This window comes from Trichosurus vulpecula, chromosome 5 (assembly GCF_011100635.1).
Source record: "Trichosurus vulpecula isolate mTriVul1 chromosome 5, mTriVul1.pri, whole genome shotgun sequence".
NCBI lineage: Eukaryota > Metazoa > Chordata > Mammalia > Diprotodontia > Phalangeridae > Trichosurus > Trichosurus vulpecula.
The window spans coordinates 96,240,627-96,260,256 of record NC_050577.1 but is presented as its reverse complement, the minus strand read 5'-3'; the positions used below and the strand labels follow the sequence as shown (position 1 = coordinate 96,260,256).

General features: G+C 40.7%; 1 protein-coding gene across 2 annotated transcripts; it reads left to right on the top strand.

The window, feature by feature from the left end:
* Positions 1-211: 211 nt before the first annotated feature.
* LOC118849520 (gastrula zinc finger protein XlCGF58.1-like) lies at positions 212-19,365 on the top strand. Of its 2 annotated transcripts, XM_036758402.1 has the most exons (7): positions 212-427; positions 2,364-2,490; positions 3,396-3,511; positions 8,248-8,406; positions 11,450-14,290; positions 15,013-15,139; positions 18,483-19,365. In XM_036758402.1, the coding sequence occupies exons 4-5, from the start codon at positions 8,328-8,330 to the stop codon at positions 13,453-13,455; spliced, it is 2,085 nt and encodes a 694-aa protein (XP_036614297.1). In that variant the 5' UTR covers positions 212-427; positions 2,364-2,490; positions 3,396-3,511; positions 8,248-8,327; the 3' UTR covers positions 13,456-14,290; positions 15,013-15,139; positions 18,483-19,365. The 2 variants fall into 2 exon arrangements, with proteins under 2 accessions (XP_036614297.1, XP_036614296.1); XM_036758401.1 differs by lacking the exon at positions 3,396-3,511 and having other exon boundaries at positions 223-427.
* Positions 19,366-19,630: the final 265 nt, after the last annotated feature.

The window sequence follows — 19,630 nt, the reverse complement described above, 5'->3', positions numbered from 1 at the left end:
GGGATCCGGAGAGGCCCGGCCCTTGTACGGTGCCCCAGCCTTGGGAGATGGATGCCCTGGGGATTGGAAGGGGCATTTACGGGCCGGGCGAAAGCCCCTTTGCTCCTCCCGCCCGCAGGAGGCGCCGTCTGCCCGGAACCCGCCGGAAGTAGTTGTTTCCCGGAGCAAGAGGGGAGGGGAGGAGGGGAGAAGGAAGCGGGAGTCCCAGCATGCTCCGCGTGTCCCTGGCAACCGCCGCCGCGTGTGGAGAACAAGAATGGGTGAAGCGGGAACTCGGAGAGGGCCAGTCTCACCCCCGCCGCCTGGCCCCGGCGCTCCCAGCCTCGGCTCCCCGGAGCTCGGGGTCGACCTGCCCGCGTCGCTTGCGGAGCTCTCCCGGCCACAGGCCAGGAGACGCAGGGAAATGGCCGAGGCGGCTCCTGTTCGGGTGAGCCATTTCCCCACGGACACCGGGCCTACCGTGCCCTCGAGGAGTCTCGGGAGCAGACCGTGGGGCCTCTGGGGGAAAGCGGGGTGCCTGAGCAGAAATAGGGAGACCCGTGACCCCGAGATGGCCGCGGCAAAGTCTTGGTATTCGGGTTAGAAAAAAAAGAGGCCGTTCGGTTACGTGTGTGTCCTGGAGCCTTTGGGGAACTCTCCGCCGTGCTTAGAGAACCCGCCGTCGCGACCCGGTTATTTCCCTGAAGCTTCAGACATGCGCGGTGGAGGCCGTTTTAAAATCCTCTCCCTGTGCAGAATAAAAGCAAAAGCCAGTATGGCCTGTGGGATTCCCATATGTCCTCTCCACCCAAGGCCCCCTCCAGCTTTGCCTCATCGAGTCAGAAAGGTGACCCTGGGTGAAGTCGCTTCGCCGTCCTGGGCCCGTTGTCTCCTCTCTACAATGAGAGTTGGACTGGATGGCCCCTGCGGCCTCTCCCAGCTCTGGATCTGCGATCCCCGCCACAGGGTGGTGGATTTTGGCCAAAGTAATTTTGTAAGACCATCTGTTCCAGGAGGGTTTTAGTCCGCAGAAGAGGTAGTGTTCACGTGGAGGAAATTACAGACTATTGAAGGATAGGGATAAATAGGAGGGATCGGACCTGTGATTTAATTAGTTTTAGGGAACTTCTAGATGAGGAAATTCTTTCTACCGGTGAAGGGTGGTACCCTCTCAGCAATTTATAGTCTTAAGTTCCCTGGAGCATTGAGAGGTTAAATAAATGGCCCAGGAATATCAAGCAAGAATCGGTTCTTGAACTCATGTCTTCCTCATTTTGAGATGAGCTGCCTATCCATACCATGCTGCTGCTCTAAGCTCTTGAAGTAGGTGTTTTAATGGAAATACTGCATTTATATATAATGAATATGACTGGCCACTGGTACCTTGAGATTTAAGGTAGGAAAGCAACTGTAGACATGCCTCTTGAGGTTACATTTAGATTTGCAAACTTTTTGTTTTGTGCCCCGATTTAAAAATCTCGCTTAATTGTTGCTTTCTTTCCTTTCTCCCACAAGGTGATAGAGGACTAAAAAACTGGAGAGTTTACTTTCTGGGATAAGACTTCTTACCCCTATTCTAAAATATGGCTAGAAACCTGTTTAGATTTCCTTTCCTCTGTGTGTTTTTCTTCCCCTGGCACATAATAGGCCCTTACAAAAATGCCTGATTAAAAAAAAAGAAATTAAAAAAATTAAAAAAAAAAGTGCTTGATGACTTGAGTTCTTGTTCTGTAACAAGAAGGTTTTCCCTCCTTGCAGTTGGAATAGGCTCCCCATTAAAGATCTTCCGTTTCTACCAGGTTTTTGCACCATTTTATTGGGTGCCAGTTATCCATTTCTCACTGTCTTTCCATCTCACTGAAATAGATTGGGGCCAGTTGTGGACACCTCTTCAGGCATAGGTGTGACACAAAAAATTGCAGATGAGATGTAGGAAGATTGAAGAAAGACGATCACAAAACTAAACCTTATCTGTTGCACTTAATGTTTCAGAATTTAGAAAAGTTAGTGATGCTTCTGGTAAGAGCCTTTTCTCTGCAGATTATCTTCTCTTGTGTCACTGAATACTAGATAAAAACCAACTTAATAGCTGCAAGGCCTTCCTGTCTTATAAAAGAGTAAATCTGGTCTACTTACTGTGATTACCAAACACCAAAATTTTTGTGGCACATGGGAAAGAGGACCAACTATCTTGGAAAATGCATTCACAGATCTTGTAGGGCTGAAAAGCACAAAATCACCTTCAAAGTATTAACTAGACCCTTTTGTGAGAACAAGTTCTTTTTACTCTGTTTGAAGGAATGGAATTAAATTGTCTTTTTATAATTAGTCAGGAGATGATACGTCTGAGATGGCATTGAAGCAAAAACTTCCTTTGCTTCCAGGTGCCTATAAAGTTTGAGGATGTGGCCGTGTATTTCTCAGAACCGGAATGGAAGGACCTCGACAAGTGGCAGAAGGAGCTTTACAAGCATGTGATGACTGTCAATTATGAGATCCTGTTCTCCCTGGGTAAGATATTTTCATTAGGAACTTTGTGAATATCTGTTAAGGAATTAGAAGTTAGCACTGATTTCATGAGGTCATCTAATTCTTCAGTCTGACAACTTCCCAGAAACCTAGGCCAAGTTAGTAGTGTTTACAGATGTACTTGTTAATGCTTTGTAGGAATGCCTGCCATGTTTTGAGTGCCTAACAGAGATTTGCACTTAATGTTTCTTGAATTTGCTCTTTAAATGATGGAAAGGCTAGCATTGTTGTTATGTCAGGTTATAATAACAGTACTTGCCCTTCCATTGATTAAGCAGGAAACCCAACTATGTAAAAGGAATGGAATCAGAAGGTCAAATTGAGCCTTTTGGTTCTCATTTTTTGATACAGCCATAAGACTGGTGAATAGGGAGACTCAATAGATGTAATAATATAATGTGATACTGTAGAGATGTAGTAATGGTTCCTGACCATGATATAGCCCTTTGTAATTTTACAAAGCACTTTAAACTATGTCACTTGAGCCTTACCACATACTATTAGGTAAGTACAGCAGGTCCTCATTTTACAAGTGAGGAAATGGAGACTTAGAGAAGTTAGGTGACCTGCCCAAGGTCACGTGATTAGGGTTAGAATTAGAATACCCAGAGCTCTCCTGATTCTAGCTTCAGTGCTCGTTTCACTACAACATGCTGTTTAGAATGGCATATCTGGATTTCAGCAAGATGTTTATCAAAATTTCTGATATATTCATATAAAAGATATAAACATATACACTATATTAAACTGGTTATATGGATTTTTAACTAGTTAACTACATCTAAAGACTGTTTCATTAATGAGTTGATGTCCGCCTGTAGGAACATTTTATTCCTTGCAGTGTGCTACAGGACTTTGTTCTTAGCCCTCTTTCTTTATTTGTCCAGACGTATGATTTCATGGATGTAGGGAGTTTCCAATGAAGAAACTCCCTCTACCAGTGCAGATCAGCAACTAATCTGCAACCTATAATCTTAGAGAGTTGCCTTGGGGTACTGAGAAGGTAAGTGATTTGCCCAGGGTCAAAAAGCCAGTAAGTATTTGAGGCAGGACTTGAACCCAGCTCTTTATCCACTGCTATGCCATGTTACCTCTCCCTTAGCCCTGTCCTGTTCAACAGATTGTTATAAACAACTTAGATAAAGATATTGAACATCAAGTGTACAGTGAAATAAAGGTAGTTGGGAGAATTAATGTGGTGGGTGACAAAATCAGGATTTTAAGTTTATTATAAGCTCACTTGATTATTTGAAATAAACAGGATGAAATTTAACAGGGATAAATATAAAAGCCCAGCATTTAGGTTAAAAAAGTTATTGCTCAAATACAGGATGAGAGAGCATTAATTTAACAGCCATTCATATGAAAAGATCTTGCTGTGATTGAAGGATGACTGAAAAAATAATGGCATGTGAACATAGTGACGTACTGTTGTGCCATAAGACATGATGAAATGGACAGCTTCAGAGATACCTGGAAAGGTTTGTATGAATTGATAAAAGTAAAGTGAGCAGAACCAGGAGAACATTAACAACAATGCAAAGAAAAACAACATTGAAAGACTTCAGAACTCTGATCAGTTCAATGACCAACTATGATTCCAGAGGACCAATAATGAAGTGTGCTACAAATTAAATATAATTTTTTGTGATGTGGCCAATGAGAGAATTTGTATTTGTTTTGCACATTTGTTACAAAGATTTTCCTTTTTGTTTTTCAGTGTTGGGAAGAGGTGGCGAGGGAGATAAAATAGATTTTTTTCTATTTGAAATTATTTAAAAAAAAATGTTACTACATTGGAACAGTTAGTTGATTATAAGCCCAGTCTTGAGTTGCATTAGTTATATAATGTCTAATTCAGAGAAACAGTAGTTTCCCTGTGCCTTTTATTGGTCAAACCACACCTAGGGAATTCTGCTCAGTGCTGGGTCCATTTTAAGAGAGACATTTACCAAACTAGTCAGAGTCTAGAGCATGATGATAAAGTTAGTGAAAGGATTGAAAAATCATCTCACAAGGAAAGGTTAAAGTAACTAGAGCTTTTTTACGTTGAGAAAAAAAAGGTTTATTGTGGTTATAGTGACTTTTCAAGTATTTAAAGGTCTAGTATGTTCAAGAGTTAGTAGACTTATTTTGTGTTGCTTTGAAAGATAGAAATAACATTAATGAGTGAGAATTACAGTGGATTTTAACTCAGTAAAATGACTGCTGTAAATATCCCATCTGAAAATGATGGTTCTACAGACAGTGACATAGAATTTGCCTCAAGGAACTATGAACATTGGAAAAAGTCTTATTGAGAGTCAGTGATTGTCATGGTCTGACAGGGAAGGAGATGCAGTAATTCACTTTGGAAATATGAAGTCTATTTATTCTTTCTCATTAACATCTGTAGCCAGAGTGAGGCTTTTCATGATTGAATGTAGGGTGCTGAAGAATAAGACTACCGTTGCCCAATTATTCCACGAATCCCTTCATTACATTACATAGCCCCTTTTTTGTCATGTCTGAGTCATGGTGAATGATGTAAATCATTAGATATTTAAATGATAAATGATGAATGATCATGCTAGGCATTATAGGAGACATAGCACAGATATAAAATACAGTCTTTTCTGTCAATTTACCATTTTGTTTGGAGAACAAGACATTTACATGAAACCATTGCAGTGAGGGAGATAAAGTGACTCTATGGGATGACGCTGGACTGAAACTCAGAAGATCTCCTGGTTCTGCCATTAGTTTACTCTGTGATCTGGCCAAGCCACTAACGTGGACTACACCTCTCCACCTGCACCATGAGGGTGTAGGAGGAAGGTATTGGATTAGGTTATCTTTAAGAGCCTGTGAGTCTAGTAGAGAACAGTAGAATCTTATTCTTGAGTATATCATACAAGTGACATATTTTGAAATAGAGACTAAGCATTCTAAGAGTTTAAAGAAGAAACCTTAACACAGTCTGGAATAGGGATTGCCTCATGAAAGAGGTAGATCTGTAGTGGGGCTTTGGAGGAAGTGATGCCATTTGGAAAGGCATTGAAGAAATAGTTGAATATTTCATCTCTATGTTTAATAATCACTGTCCTTATCCAAATTAAAATTGGTTGAAAAGCCTTAAGGCATGAGCAAAAGTGGAGGCTGCAAAGGACACCAAAGAGACTTTCTTGGAGCAGAGGGTTTGCTTTGGGTAATATTGGCAAATAAAATTACATGAATAGGTTGAGGACGGTTTTGCAGAGGGACTTGAATGACCTAGATGAGAAGTTTTATCCAATGAATTAATGGCCAATAGATTTAATGTGTTGACTAGTGACCTTAAATGAGAATATTTTCAGCAGAGTAGTGAGAATAGGAGCCGGAATTATGGTGCATTTACAAGATTATATGTATTGTTAGAACTTTCTGCCCTTCAGCATCCTGTCTAGGACCTCTGCTATGTGATACTTAAGCCACAACCTTGGCCTTTTTCTCTACCCTTTTCTCTACCTTTTGACTTCAGTCAAAAACTACGTGCCAGGTACTGTGTTGTGTGCTAGGAATAGAAATATAGAGAATGAAACAATCCCTACGCCCAAGACACTTGCATTCTAATAAAGGAGATAACAAATACATCTAAAAAATATGTAGTAACATAAACATGAAGTGAATGAATACAAATATATGCAAAGTAGTTAAATAGGAGATAATTTGAGAGTGAATGAAGCGTTTATTAGGCATTTAACATGTGCAAAGCATTGTGCTAAGCTCCAGGGATATGAATAGAAAAGACAGTCCCTGCTCTCAGGGAACTCACATTCTTTTTTTTTAAATCTATTTATTTATTTTTAGTTTTCAACATTCACTTCCATAAGATTTTGAGTTCTAAATTTTCTCCCCCTCTTTTTCCTCCTCCCCCCAAGACAGCATGCAATCTGATATAGGCTCTACATATACATTCATATTAAGCATATTTTCACATTAGTCATATTGTAAAGAAGAATTAGAACCAATGGGGGAAACCACAGGAAAGAAAGAACAAAAAAAAGAGAGAGCAAATAGTCTGCTTTGATCTGCATTCAGACTCCATAGTTCTTTTTCTGGATGTAGATAGCATTTTCCATCTTTAGTCTTTTGGAATTGTCTTAGATCATTGCACTGCTGAGAAGAGCTAAGCCTATCAAAGTTAGTCATCGCACAGTATTGCTGTTACTGTGTACAGTATTCTCCTGGTTCTGTTTACTTCACTCCGAAGTCTACCTGCTCATCATTTCTTATGGAACAATAATATTACATTCATATGCCGCAACTTGTTCAGCCATTCCCCGATTGGTGGGGAATTTCTAATTCTTAGCCACCACAAAGAGAGCTGCTATAAATATTTTTGTACATGTGGGTCCTTTTCTCATTTTTATAGTCTCTTTGGGATACAGCCCTAGGAGTGGTATTGCTGGGTTAAAGGGTATGCGTAGTTTTATACCCTTTTGGGCATAAGGAACTCCTATTGGGAGAGGGAACACCTGTGGAAGGTTTTAGTTGCAAGTCAGATGGAAAAGTCCCATGGTCCTTAGGGTGCAGCAGCAAAACAGATAGTAATTCTTCTTTAATGTCATCTCCACTGATAAAGTTATATCAGTGTCTGATGCTGAACCATTTAACAGTACCAAAAACTTTGATGACAAGAACTTTCTTTTCTAGGTTTTTTAGTAGATGTGGCTATAGCTCCTGCAGGAGCAGTTGCCAGTCTGCATCTCCACAGGAGTCAGGATGTTGCTATGGGCACTGGGCTTGAAACATTGCTATTCCAGAGACTCTTGGGTTGAGGGTCCTGGGTTGTCTCTGTCAGAGACTGAGGGGAGGTGGTGGTTCAGATAGTGGTGCCTGAAACATGCTACATCCTGTCTCTTCTTCAGGGTATCTTGTTAAAATGACTTACCTGCCTTAGGAGTGGCAAGAAATGAGTTTGGAAGGAGGGAACCAGTAGTTGGGGGAGATTGGGAAAGGCTTCCTGCAGAACATGACATTTGAGCTTTATCTTAAAGGAAGACAGAGACTTTGTAGAAGTGAAAGTAAGGAGAAATGCGTTACAAGCATGTTGGATGGCCAGTGTGAAGTAAAGGAGATATGAGTGGTTTGTGAGGAACAGAGAGAAGACCAATTTGGCCAAATTGCAGAGTTCAGGACAGGAAATGATGTTCCATGAAGCTGGAAAGATTGATTGGGGCGAGATTGTGTAGGTCTTAGAAAATTAAACAGAGAAGTTTATGTTGTACCTGGGCTACCACTTATTTACATAGACTGTATGGAGCAGTTACTCAGATCTTGGCCTTACTATTCAGCCACCTGGGCTAGATGGTGATGAAAAATATTACATAGAACACTGAAGAGAACTTTTAAATCAGAGCTAGTTACTTTAAAATCAAATTTGACCTTGTCACAGGTAATGATGTCATTAGTCAATTCATGGAGTGTCATGTAACTCTCAAAGAATTTTGAACCAAAATTTAGCTGACTTAAATACATAAATACTATATTTTGCATTTGATTTGGTGAAATCAAACAGTGAATGTCTCAAAACCAGAATATTTAGTGATTGCTTCTTGAATGTGATCCATTTTTTTCTTTGTGTCAATTTTTATTCTCCAGTGTCTCAATTTCTTTTTAACATCTTTAATGAATCAAGAGAGCCTTAGCAGTCATTGTCAGTGTATTCAGATTTCTTATTTGAGGAAATTTAATTAACTCTTTGTGATCTTTGTACAGACTCTGCCATTCCCAAACCAGATTTGATATCCCACATTGAGCGGGGTGAAGAGCCATTCATTAGAGATCATAGGAACTTAATGAAAAGAGAAATGGCAATTAGATATGGTCCTGATAAGCAACATGACTTGAAGAGTGCTTCTACACATCTGTTATGGGGTGAGTAAAAAATCATGGCTATGAAATAGTGAAGTTTTTTCCACACTGTTCCTGGCATCTTTTCTGTGGTGTTTGGATTAAGCTTCATTTTGGGAGGAAACTAGATTAGCAGAGGTAACCTGCTAACTGGGCATGAGAAAATCCTGATATATTCGAAATTTGGTTATTGACATTCCATTGTTACACTGGACCAAGGCCTTCTTTTCTTAGGGTTTTTCCATTTGCAGATAGGGAAAGTGTTTTATTGACCTACTGAAGTAGGATGCTAGACAAAGTCACAGAGAGGAAAGGGAATATTATGGGGAGAGTAGGGATCAAGAGAAGAGTCCCATATACTAAGTAAATCCAGATTGATAGGATTGTCTAATTTGGTTTGATCTTATACATAGGAAGGAAACATTAAAATGGTCCCACTGAGGGTATATCACTATGTTAGAAAAAAATAGGTTGAAACCAACTATTCAGATCCTTTTGGATGAATCCTGGCCTGAGTTGAAATATAAAAGGGGACATATTTTACCCATTGATGTGCTTTCCACAAGCCTAGAGTCTTTGACCTCTTTTGCCTACCATTATTTCTGCTTTCTTACCCCTTACACATAGTCCAATTTTGAGTAGCTAACTGCTGTTGAATAAAGTCTTAAAACTAAGATGATTGTATGCATTATAAATTTGTGTCTCATTTGGACCTTTGCAAATTCTCAGCAATTTGTTTTTCATCGACCTATCTCATTTCCCTTTGTTCCAAGACTTCTCTGTTCTCAGACACTGGTGTGAGCGTTCCTGCTTCTTCCCCAGGTGTATATATAAGGAGTACTTAAGCATGACTCTTGCGCAAAAAATTAGTTTGGTCTTGTCTGGAAACAGTTTTTGGTTTTAGTCGGATGATTAGCATCAGAATTTGCTTACTATTGGGTCTCCTTGTCATCACAGGAATTATTTAGACCTGCTTCATGATTACAACTGTTTTCTCTTTTCATCTGTTACATCTGTTGGACACTTCTGTTTCAACAATTCGGCTAGCAGCTGCTGTGGGGGTGAAAAACCAACACGAGTCCAACAAGAATGCTGCAAGCCCAGGTTCTTTATATCTGCTTTACTAAGGAAAGCAACATTAAGGGGTTAACAATCTTACTTTAATCCAACATACAAATATCATTCACCCAGCTCAGGGGGAAAAGCCAGCACCCTGAGCTTCAGAGCAAATAAACACAAATCAACAGATAGATTTCTGTCTGACAAAATCACAATATACAGTTACCAGAGAAGCATCAACATCTGGGTTTTCCTCAAAGCCGGGGAGCTCATAACAACCACTTGCCTAGAGTCACGTACCACTCCTGCTGTGGCTCAGAGCTCCAAAAGAGAAAGCCAGCCTCTGGGTTTATATATCTTGTTCAGGGTCAAAGGTGAGTCACACATGCGCCTCACCCACGTGACCTAAAATCGTCACAAAAATGCGACTTAAACCCATGTGGTCTAAAAGCCTCTGATGTCACAGACATGTCACTGAAACCCATATAAACTAGGCTTTCCCTTGAGGCAAGGAGGTCATCAAGGACTCCTAATTTAATCAAGGAAATAAAGGCCATACTCTTCAAGGGCACTTGAATAAGTGCTAAGAGTCCATCTTGATTCCCCAATACAACTTCCTAAACTTGGCCTTTCTTCCAATTTAGACCCCTATTTCCAACTGCTTGCTCAATTTCTTGACCTAGATTTTCTGCCAGCACTCAGTATATGTAAAGGTGAACTCATCTTTTTTCCCCCACAGTGTGCTCCATTTTGGTTAATTCTCAATTGTCCATGCTGGAACCATAGGTTTTTATTTTTCCCATCATCTCCTCCTTCAGATCCATGCTTTTATATTTCCATTGACTATCCTAATGTAGGCCCTCATCCCTTCTCATTTGAATTCCTGCAATAGTTTCCTGAGCAGTCTTCTTGCCTCCAGCCATTCCATCTTTCCCTTCACTGACCAGTTAATTTCCCTGATGCACCTACTCATCTGACTGTCATTCCACTGCCAAAATCCCTTCAGTGGCTTCTCTTGTCTCTTTGATGGAAAAAATATACACAATAGGCATTAAATAACCTAGCTTTCTTTCTGTCATCTGTTAACTTTATTCCATCTTAAGAAATGGTCCTATTTTTCATTCTGCTTAGTGGTTTTCCTCTACTGATGTCCTGCTCCAAGATTGTCTCCCAGAATCCTTAAAGGGAGGAGTTCTAATCTGCACATGTCCTTGAAGGAACATTTCTCATGTAATTCAAATCATTCTGACCATCTCCATTTTCCCTTCAACTTCCTTTTGTTCTCTTCTGTACATTTTTTTTAAATGTTTCAGTGATACTTTTTTTCCTTCTTTTTTTGTTATCCCTGTTAGCAATTTACATGACCTTGCTATTCCCTGTAGCTCCTTGTCAGAATAACTTGACTCCGTTCTGATATCCCTGGATTTATACAGTAGTTCATTGGGCTCTTGTAATACCTGTAGCTTCCCTCAAAGCATCAGCTGTCTACAATCTCACCCTCTCGTTTCTTTAGGTATTGTAATAATTTACCAAAAGAGTTTAACTACTTTGTCTTGATTGTAGCCTCTGCCAGGCATGAGAGGGAAAGATGGTCCTTTGAAGAGAAGTATTACATATACTATATATCAGTACTATAATCCTCAACATAGTGAATGTTCATGTTTGTCTTTTTTTTTTTAATCAATCGAAAATAATTTTGCTGGCTAAGAAGAGAGTGCCATCTCCTTCAAATAATATATTTAGGCTCTAAAAATATGCAATTTGTGCCTTCAGCCATAAGGATTTCCCTGCTCAGTACAGATGGCTCTATTTTAAAAGAGTTTGACCCTTTTAAAGGCACCATATATTTTAAACATTTAAACAGTATAAAATAGTTTTTGAATAGAGATATCAAGTATCTCCTATATATCATGTCAGAGTAGAATAGATTTAACAGTCAGGAGTTGAAGGAAGGAAGGAATTATAACATAGAAGTGAATAAGGACAGGATTTTTGTTTTTCATTTCAGGGGACCAAAGAGTTGTGAATACTGACAAGGAAGAATGTCATTTACATGATCTTCAAAGCCAGGACCCATCTAGACCTTTCTCAGATAAAAAGGCAGAGTTCTGTTCTAGACCTGAAGGCATTTGGGAGAACCAGTGTGTGAAGGACACACATCCCCAAAAGGAAAAAATCTGTAGCACTATATCCTCCATCCAGAGTGAGGGAGAACCATGCCACAAAAACCAGGATTCACCTAAGGTCCAAGAAACTCCCTCAGAACAGAGAATCTACCCCTGTCCTGTCTGTGGAAAAAAATTCCAGGTAAACGACCACCTGGTGAGCCACCAGAAGAACTGCTGCCAAGACCAGCCATGCAAATACCCAAAGTTTAAAAAGAAATTCAACAAACCATCTGATCCCCAACTACCCCAAAGAATTCACTTAAGAGAAAAACCTTTTCAATGCAGTGAATGTGAAAAGAGTTACAGGCGCCAAGTAGACTTGCGGAACCACCAGCTTGTGCACACAGGTGAGAGGCCTTTCCAGTGCCCTGATTGTGACAAGAGCTTCCGACAGAAGGGACAATTACTCAACCACCAAAGTTTGCATACTGGGGAGAGACCATTCCAGTGCCCTGAATGTGACAAGAGCTTCCGACAGAAGGGACAATTGCTTAATCACCAGCGTCTGCACACAGGTGAAAGGCCCTTCCAGTGCCCTGAATGCAAAAAGAGCTTCCGTCTGAAGGCTGTCATGAAAGCCCACCTAGGATTACACAGCAGAGAGAGGCCATTCTCCTGCAGTGATTGTGGAAAGGGCTTCACCCAGCAATATAAACTCACTGAACACATTAGAGTGCATAGTGGTGAGAAACCTTACCAGTGTCCTGAGTGTGACAAGAAATTCCGTCTGAAGGCAGTCATGAAAGCCCACCATCGAAGGCATAGTGGAGCAAGACCATTTTCTGACTCTGGTCTTGGCAAGGGCTTTACCAAACCTTCTTTACTCAATACCCACATCAGAAATCTCATGGGGGAGAAGCTTTTTAAGTGCCAAGAGTGTGACAAGGGTTTCTGCCAGAAGAGGGACCTTCTTACACATCAGCTTACACACACAGGAGAAAAGCCCTTTCAGTGCCCTGAATGTAAAAAAAGCTTCCATCTAAAGGCTGTCATGAAGGCCCACCAGCGCTTACACAGTAAGGAGAGGCCATTCAATTGTGCTGATTGTGGCAAAGGCTTTACCAAGCAGTCTGCACTCACAGTTCATATCAGAGTGCACAGTGGGGAAAAACCATTCAAGTGTTCTGATTGTGACAAGACCTTCCGCCTGAAGTCTGTAATGAAGGCCCACCAGCGCAAACACAGTGAGGATAGACCATTCACCTGCAATGAGTGTGGAAAGGGCTTCATTCAAAGGTATAAACTTACCACTCACATGAGAATGCATACTGGAGAAAAGCCCTTTCAGTGCCCAAAATGTGACAAGAGTTTCCGTTTGAAGAAATACCTCCTCAAACACCAGGTTGTACACACTGGTGAGAGACCCTTCCAGTGCCCTGAGTGTGACAAGAGCTTCTGTCGAAAGGCTTACATGAAAGTCCACCAGCGCCTCCACAGTGGGGAGAGGCCCTTCTCCTGTGGTGAATGTGGTAAGGGCTTTGTTCAAAAGTATAAACTCACTGAACATTTCCGAGTACACACTGGTGAGAAGCCCTTCCATTGTGCTGAGTGTGACAAGAGCTTCCATCAGAAAGGCCACCTGCTCAACCATCAGCTTGTGCACACAGGAGAGAGACCCTTCCAGTGCACTGAATGTGATAAGAGCTTTCGTCTGAAGGCTGATATGAAGGTCCACCAGCGCATTCACAATGGGGAGAGACCATTCTCTTGTTATGAGTGTGGCAAGGACTTCACTCAGAAATCTGCACTTAATACCCACCTGAAATTGCATGACAAGTTGAAACCCTATAATTCCCAAAGTAAGCCAGACATTGATCCTAACAGTGCAAGTCATTCAGTTCATTAGAGTTTTGTTGGCATTAAGACAGAATGAGAATTATAAAAAATACAGCAGAACTATGACTGGCTGGGAAAACAGCAGTGGGCAGACCAGCCTAGGAAGCAGAAGACATTTCATTGGGAATCACTTGCAGTTTGGATTTCAGAACTCAGAATCAGGACTTGGAATTTGTAACCCCAAAATATGCTTCTTTACCCCCCCAAATATATCAGGCTACTATTAGGGTCATCATGTAACTTCCAAAAAGTAGAACTATCTGCCTTTTCAGCTTCTCAATGGAGAGAATATATTCCACTGAAAAACAGCCAATACAGTTTGTTAAGAATGAATAAGTACAGATGTTTTAGCCATACAGCAAACTGAGATGCAAAGTTTTAAAATCATGGATTAGTCATCAAGTACATCAAGAGGCTGGTTGGATATCTTTATGGAATATGTATCCAAAAGATCCAAGAAAATTAGAACATTAGTCTTGCAACAAATATTAGAATATTGAAGGATTTGAAGTACTAGAGATTAGGAATTAGTTTTGAGATACTTTCTTATTTAAGCAACTAAATCTCCTACATATTGTAGGGGGAGAAACGTAGAAAAGTCAGGCCTTCATTTCCTCATGTTGGTTGAGATGCTCAAAACTGTAGAAGTCCTAGGAGCACCAGGGGAAAAAAAAAGCCACCAAGATTATACCATCTGGCTGGGAATGAGACCAGAAAGTAGCAGATTGTTAAAAACTCTAAATGAAGGCCAGAGAAATATTCTTTACTAGCAGCTTGAAATGGCCCAGGGATTTCCTTATGTCATTAAAAGGAATCAACTGAAGATAAGGCAATGGGAGTCAAAGGTATAACTATAACTTCATGATGTCAGGCAGGGAAAAGGGGGGTGATAAGAGTTGGAATGATGCTGATGGAAATGGGGTTGTTTGGAACGGGAATGGTTTGCTAGGAGATGATGAGTTTGGATTCAGAAAAATGAGGGTGACAGTAGGTTATGCGAGTGGAGAGGGACTAACTTGTGAAATAGAGAACTGGATCTTAGCATCTGTTCTTAGCTTTGGTTTTGTGAAGCTCTAGAGTTTAACGCTTTGAAGGAATATCACCTAATTTTCTAAAAATTCCTATTTACTTTGTAAATGTATACCACGTGCTATTTGTAGAATAGAGGGGAGTTTGATGAGAACAAACGATAGACTTCTTAAAATCTAAAATAATTTGGGAATCAGCTCACTAGAGAGTAAAAGATATTTCATCTCTAACTTCTCAGGACTACATTTCTCAGTTATTTCTTCATATGTAAGAGACCCTGTGGTATGGGGGGAGGACACTAAAGTGGTCAAGAGACCTGGGCACTAGTTCTGGTTTTATTATTAATTAGATGGATGGTCTTGGGCAAGGTTGTAATCTCTCTAATCCTCAGTTCGTTTATCTGTAAAATGAGTGAGCTTCTGTCAGATTTTCGATCCCAAGGTAACTTCAGCGCACACTTTTTCCATTCAGGAAATCATTAACAGTTTAACTGTGATTGAGTTTTTCAGATGTACCTCTGTGTGGCTTCTTTGTGCAGATTCCAAACCAGATTGATTTCCAAGATTGAATGAAGGGAAGGGATATACCTTAGTGATAAAGGAAACTCACTAAAAACAGAAACAGCTCTGGTACTGAAGAACAATGTAATTTGGAGTTCTTTGGGGGTAAGTAAGATAGGAGTATGGCCATGAAATATAGACCTGTTCCTTAAGGTGTTGACGTGGGTATAGCGCCTAAATTTTAGCTATGTGATCCTTTGTCAGCCTCAGTTTCTACATCTGTAAAAGGAGAATAGTAATAGCACTTATCTCCCAGGGCTATTATGAGGACCAAGTGCAATACTATATCTGAAGTATTTCTGTAAACTTTAAGATGCCGTATAAATATTAGCTGCCGATATGATTGGAAGAACATTGCTCTGGCTGGCAAAGAGAACAGAGAGACTCTAAAACTCTTCTATTTTCAATTCATTAATTCATGGGTTATAATTGGCCGCCTTCTTCTCGGGTCCTTATTTCCTACGTGTGACTGGGGACACCGCTATGGTATCAATATGCTATTGATCTACTCTACATAATGCAAGAATGATTGCTAGAAAGAACTGTTAAAGGGACTAAGGCCCATGTCCTCAAAGAAAACTGTCTTCTGTGTCATACTTGATAACATTTCTATTTGAATGCACCAGGATGAGTTCCTTATTTTTCGTGTCAGATTTGGGGAACTAAAAATTCTGGATTAGCAAATTTAAAAACCACTAGCGGAGAGGAGCCATATTTAGGCCTAAAGATCCAATAGCTTATGGGTTAAATATGGAGTGCAACCTGTTTGAGATTTTAGCCAAACACAGTATCTTACCTAATTAACAGGTAGGCCAGTAGGACTAACCAACCACTTATCACAGCTATGACATTGCACAGTAGAAGGAGTTCTGGACATGGAATTGGAGGACCCAGGTCAGCATGCTTAAGTCTGCTACTTGCAACCATTGTCATCTTGAACAAATCATTCAACCTTTGGGTAATGTTCTTCAACTGTAAAATGACAGCTTGACTTAGACTAGATGATATCTGAAGTTCCTTGTAAGCTTGGTTCTGTGATCACAAGAACAGGTGTCGTGCTAGCAAGGATTGAAGCTGAATTGTAATTGAATAACTGAATTGATGCAGCCCATAAATTTTTGATCACGTAGCCCACTATTGAAAAACTTGGATCCCTTGGTTGTGAAAAGAAGGCTGAATTTAGTTAGCATCAGAGGATCTGAGTTCAGATCTTGATTTTGCCACTTACTACCTATGTGACCCTGGGTGCAAATGACTTAACCACTCTGGGTCTCATTTTCAGCATCAGTAAAAGGATGAGGTCCCTTCCAGCTCTAAGTCTATGAGATACCCTCTTCTGAGGGGATTCTTAGACTGATTATGTTGATAAATGAATTTCATTTCTAGTGGTTTATTAAGCCAAGACCTATATAGATCACCAGGAGTCAGTGGTTTAGGGTGATTTTAAAGTTAGCTCATTGCTCAGTCGAAATCTCATTGGCATGGAATGGAGGGACGACATATCCTAAACTGTGTTTAAGACTGTCGGTATCATAGGCAACAAGTTGGAGTCCTAATGTGACTTGGCAGATCCCTCTGCCCTCAGGTAAATCAAAGAAAACAAGGAGGTGGCTGTGTAGTTCCCCTTTACACACTGGTAGTGTTTCGATAGTCCTCTGCTTTCCCTTAGTCTCATGTTATTGTTATTTTATGAAAGTGACATTGGTGGCCGTCTAGTAAACATTTATTTAGTAATCACTGTGTGCCGAACACTGTACTAAGCACTGGGGATACAAAGAAAGGCAAAAGGCAGCCTAGTTTGGGATTTCTCCCATACCCCAGGAAGCTCATTATTAGGATAACTTCATCATCCTCTACAATTTCATCAGCCTTGGAGCTCTACCTCCTCACTACCCTCTGCCTCTCTGATTGGGGGGCAGGGCCATGAACTCCAAAACTCCATTTAAGGAGAGAGCTCATCTCAGCCATCTTATTTCTCACTTGGCTGCTTTGGGACTTCTCTGACTGACTTCACTGTACCCCCACATTGGTATTTTCTCCCCCTCCCCCTATTTTTCAGCTTCCCCATCAGATTGTAAGCTCCTTGAGGGCAGGGACTGCCTTTTCTTCATATTTGTATCCCCAGTGCTTAGCACGGTGCCTGGCGCAGAGGCGCTTAACAAAAGTTTATTATAATCCCTGCTCTCAAGGTGCTCAAAATCTAATGAAGAAAGGCAACACATAAAAACACATAAAAAGAAACTGAAAACAGGGGAGTGATGAGGGCATCTGGCATTGTTGGTACGATGAAGTCCAGGAGAGTGCAGCCTGGTAGGAAATGATGAGATGGTTGCCCTAGATGCTCCACTTAAACGGAAGAGCTTACACTGTCCACCCTCTAACCTCTCCAGTCAGAGGGAGAGAGCAGCCCCTGGGGCAGAAAATACTGAGGAGCAGTGTGAGAGTCTACAGGGTTGGAATACTCTCGAAGAATGGTGAGATTCTGGAGAGCACTGATGAAGTCCAGAAGAATGCAGCCTGGTGGGAAGTGAACAACAAATAAGGACACAAAAGTCCTTGGAAATGAAACAAATGCTGGGTGTGATGCAGTATGTAGTCCTGGCTACTGGGGAGGCTGCGGCAGGTGGATCATTTACGTTCAGGACTTTTGATCTATGGTAGGGCTAAAACAAATCAGGTGTCCTCACTATGTCTGGCACCAATATGGTGAACCTCAGACAGGGAGACACTGGCCCATGTTGGAAATAAAGCAGGTCAGTGCTTCCAAGGCAGATCAACAGTGGCATCAGGCCCATGAGTGGCTGCTGCACTTCCAGGCCAAGTGACATAGGGAGACAGCATTAAAAAAAAAACAGGAAAGAAACCAAAGTTCCTTAGGTATCTCCTTTGTTCATTAAAAACTCTGGTTAGAGCCCATACCCCCTCCATTCTCACTTTCATTTTCCTGAGTTTAATGGTGGAATCACATTTCCCAGATCTTCCTACTTGGTGTCTGTGCTTTTCACTTAGATTGGAGAAAGTGTAAAAGGGATATATATAGTCATTGTTCCTTGAGTAATTCTTTTCAGTTACTATCACTGCTGATTTCTTCCCTCCTTTCCCTACCCCATATCTGTGGGCTCATAAGATATGGGTTTGGTATTGCTGAACACTTAGGGACCATGTCCCACTGTGTCATTAGGCCTGTTCTTGTATCTAATACATGGGTTCTTAACATGAAGTTTGTGAACTTAAGTGGGGAAAAAATTACATCTTCATTACAGTATAAATGGTTTCCTTTGTAATCCTGTGTATTTTATTTTTATTTATAAATATTTTCTGAGAAGGGGTTCATGAGCTTTACCAGACTGCCAAAAGTTTCTGTGACACAAAAAGATTAAGAATGTTTGATCTTATGTGACTGTCCAGATTAAACAGATCTTGATTCTATGTTCATTTTTTATTTTAGTGGTGAAACTTAAACTTCCGATAAGAAAACTTCGAAGGAAATGGATTCTCAAAGCAGTGGTCACAGTGTTGTCTTCTCATTTTGTTAGTAACATGGAGAGGCCCTTTGCATTTCCAGTGCTCCAAACGTGACGAGTTTCTCCTTCTTGTGTTTCATGATAATCCAGCAACAATTGCATTGCCATTGCTGGAGAGTTGCTTCAGCGGTGGAGGAGCACAGAGGATGAAGCAGAGCTACAATCAGTCCTTGCTTTTCTCTGAAAGTTCCGTTCAAAGGACTTAGTCTATGGTCATCTGTTCCTATAACAGAAATTGGCTGAGGGTAATGATAATGACGGTAGTAATCTTAATACCACCTACTTTCTCACAGGGCTGTTATGAAGAAAAATATTTTTTAACATCGTAAAGGCTATATAAATATGAGCTATGTTAAAAATGAAAATACTTGTTCATTGATTGATCAGAAATAATTGTATTATCTTTAGATTTAAAAAAAAAAACAAACCTCTGGACGTAGCTGTAGAGAACTGTGTGCACTGAGGAAAACAGTGATTGCTGGGTTCCCTTGTGACCTTTCCCAGCTGGTACAGAGTGACCACTTTTTGTGTTGTCAGGCCATCAAATGTGACAAAGTTGAGTTGTTGTACAGGGATCAAATACAGAGTGCTATGGTGCCAATTTTTTAAAGAAATAAACCAAATCACAGAGAGGTCCTAGAGCTCAGTGAATGGGAAGCAGTCTTGTGATCACCCTCTTGAGATTCCTACAGAATGTGGTCCCAATTTCTGTGCTAAAACTCAAGTCCTGTTTCCGGTGCTGGTGTGATCGACAAGCTTGTTCAGTTTTATTGTGTTAATTACAGCAATAAAAGTATCTCTGAATCCAAAAAGTTTGCTTTCATAATTGGGGAAGGTTCAACTTCCTCCTTGGAGTACTCTATTGGAGTTACTAACTGCTAGGGATTCCACAACCCTTAATCATTGTATGGTGTTTGTATAAGATAGCAATGATTTCTGAAGACTAGAAAGCTCTAAATGCTTCTTGCAAATATCAGTGGTAATGCTGGAGCCACAAGAGCACCAAGAGTCTTCAGCTTCCTCCTTAAAGGGCCAGGAAAAGACCTTAATGGGATACACTGTATTGAAGGAG

Coding starts and splice junctions, on each gene's coding strand:
- LOC118849520 (XM_036758401.1), top strand. CDS start 257: ATGGGTGAAGCGGGAACTCGGAGAGGGCCAGTCTCACCCCCGCCGCCT. Junction 428..2,363: donor CCGAGGCGGCTCCTGTTCGG/GTGAGCCATTTC, acceptor CTTTGCTTCCAG/GTGCCTATAAAGTTTGAGGA. Junction 8,407..11,449: donor TTCTACACATCTGTTATGGG/GTGAGTAAAAAA, acceptor TTTTCATTTCAG/GGGACCAAAGAGTTGTGAAT.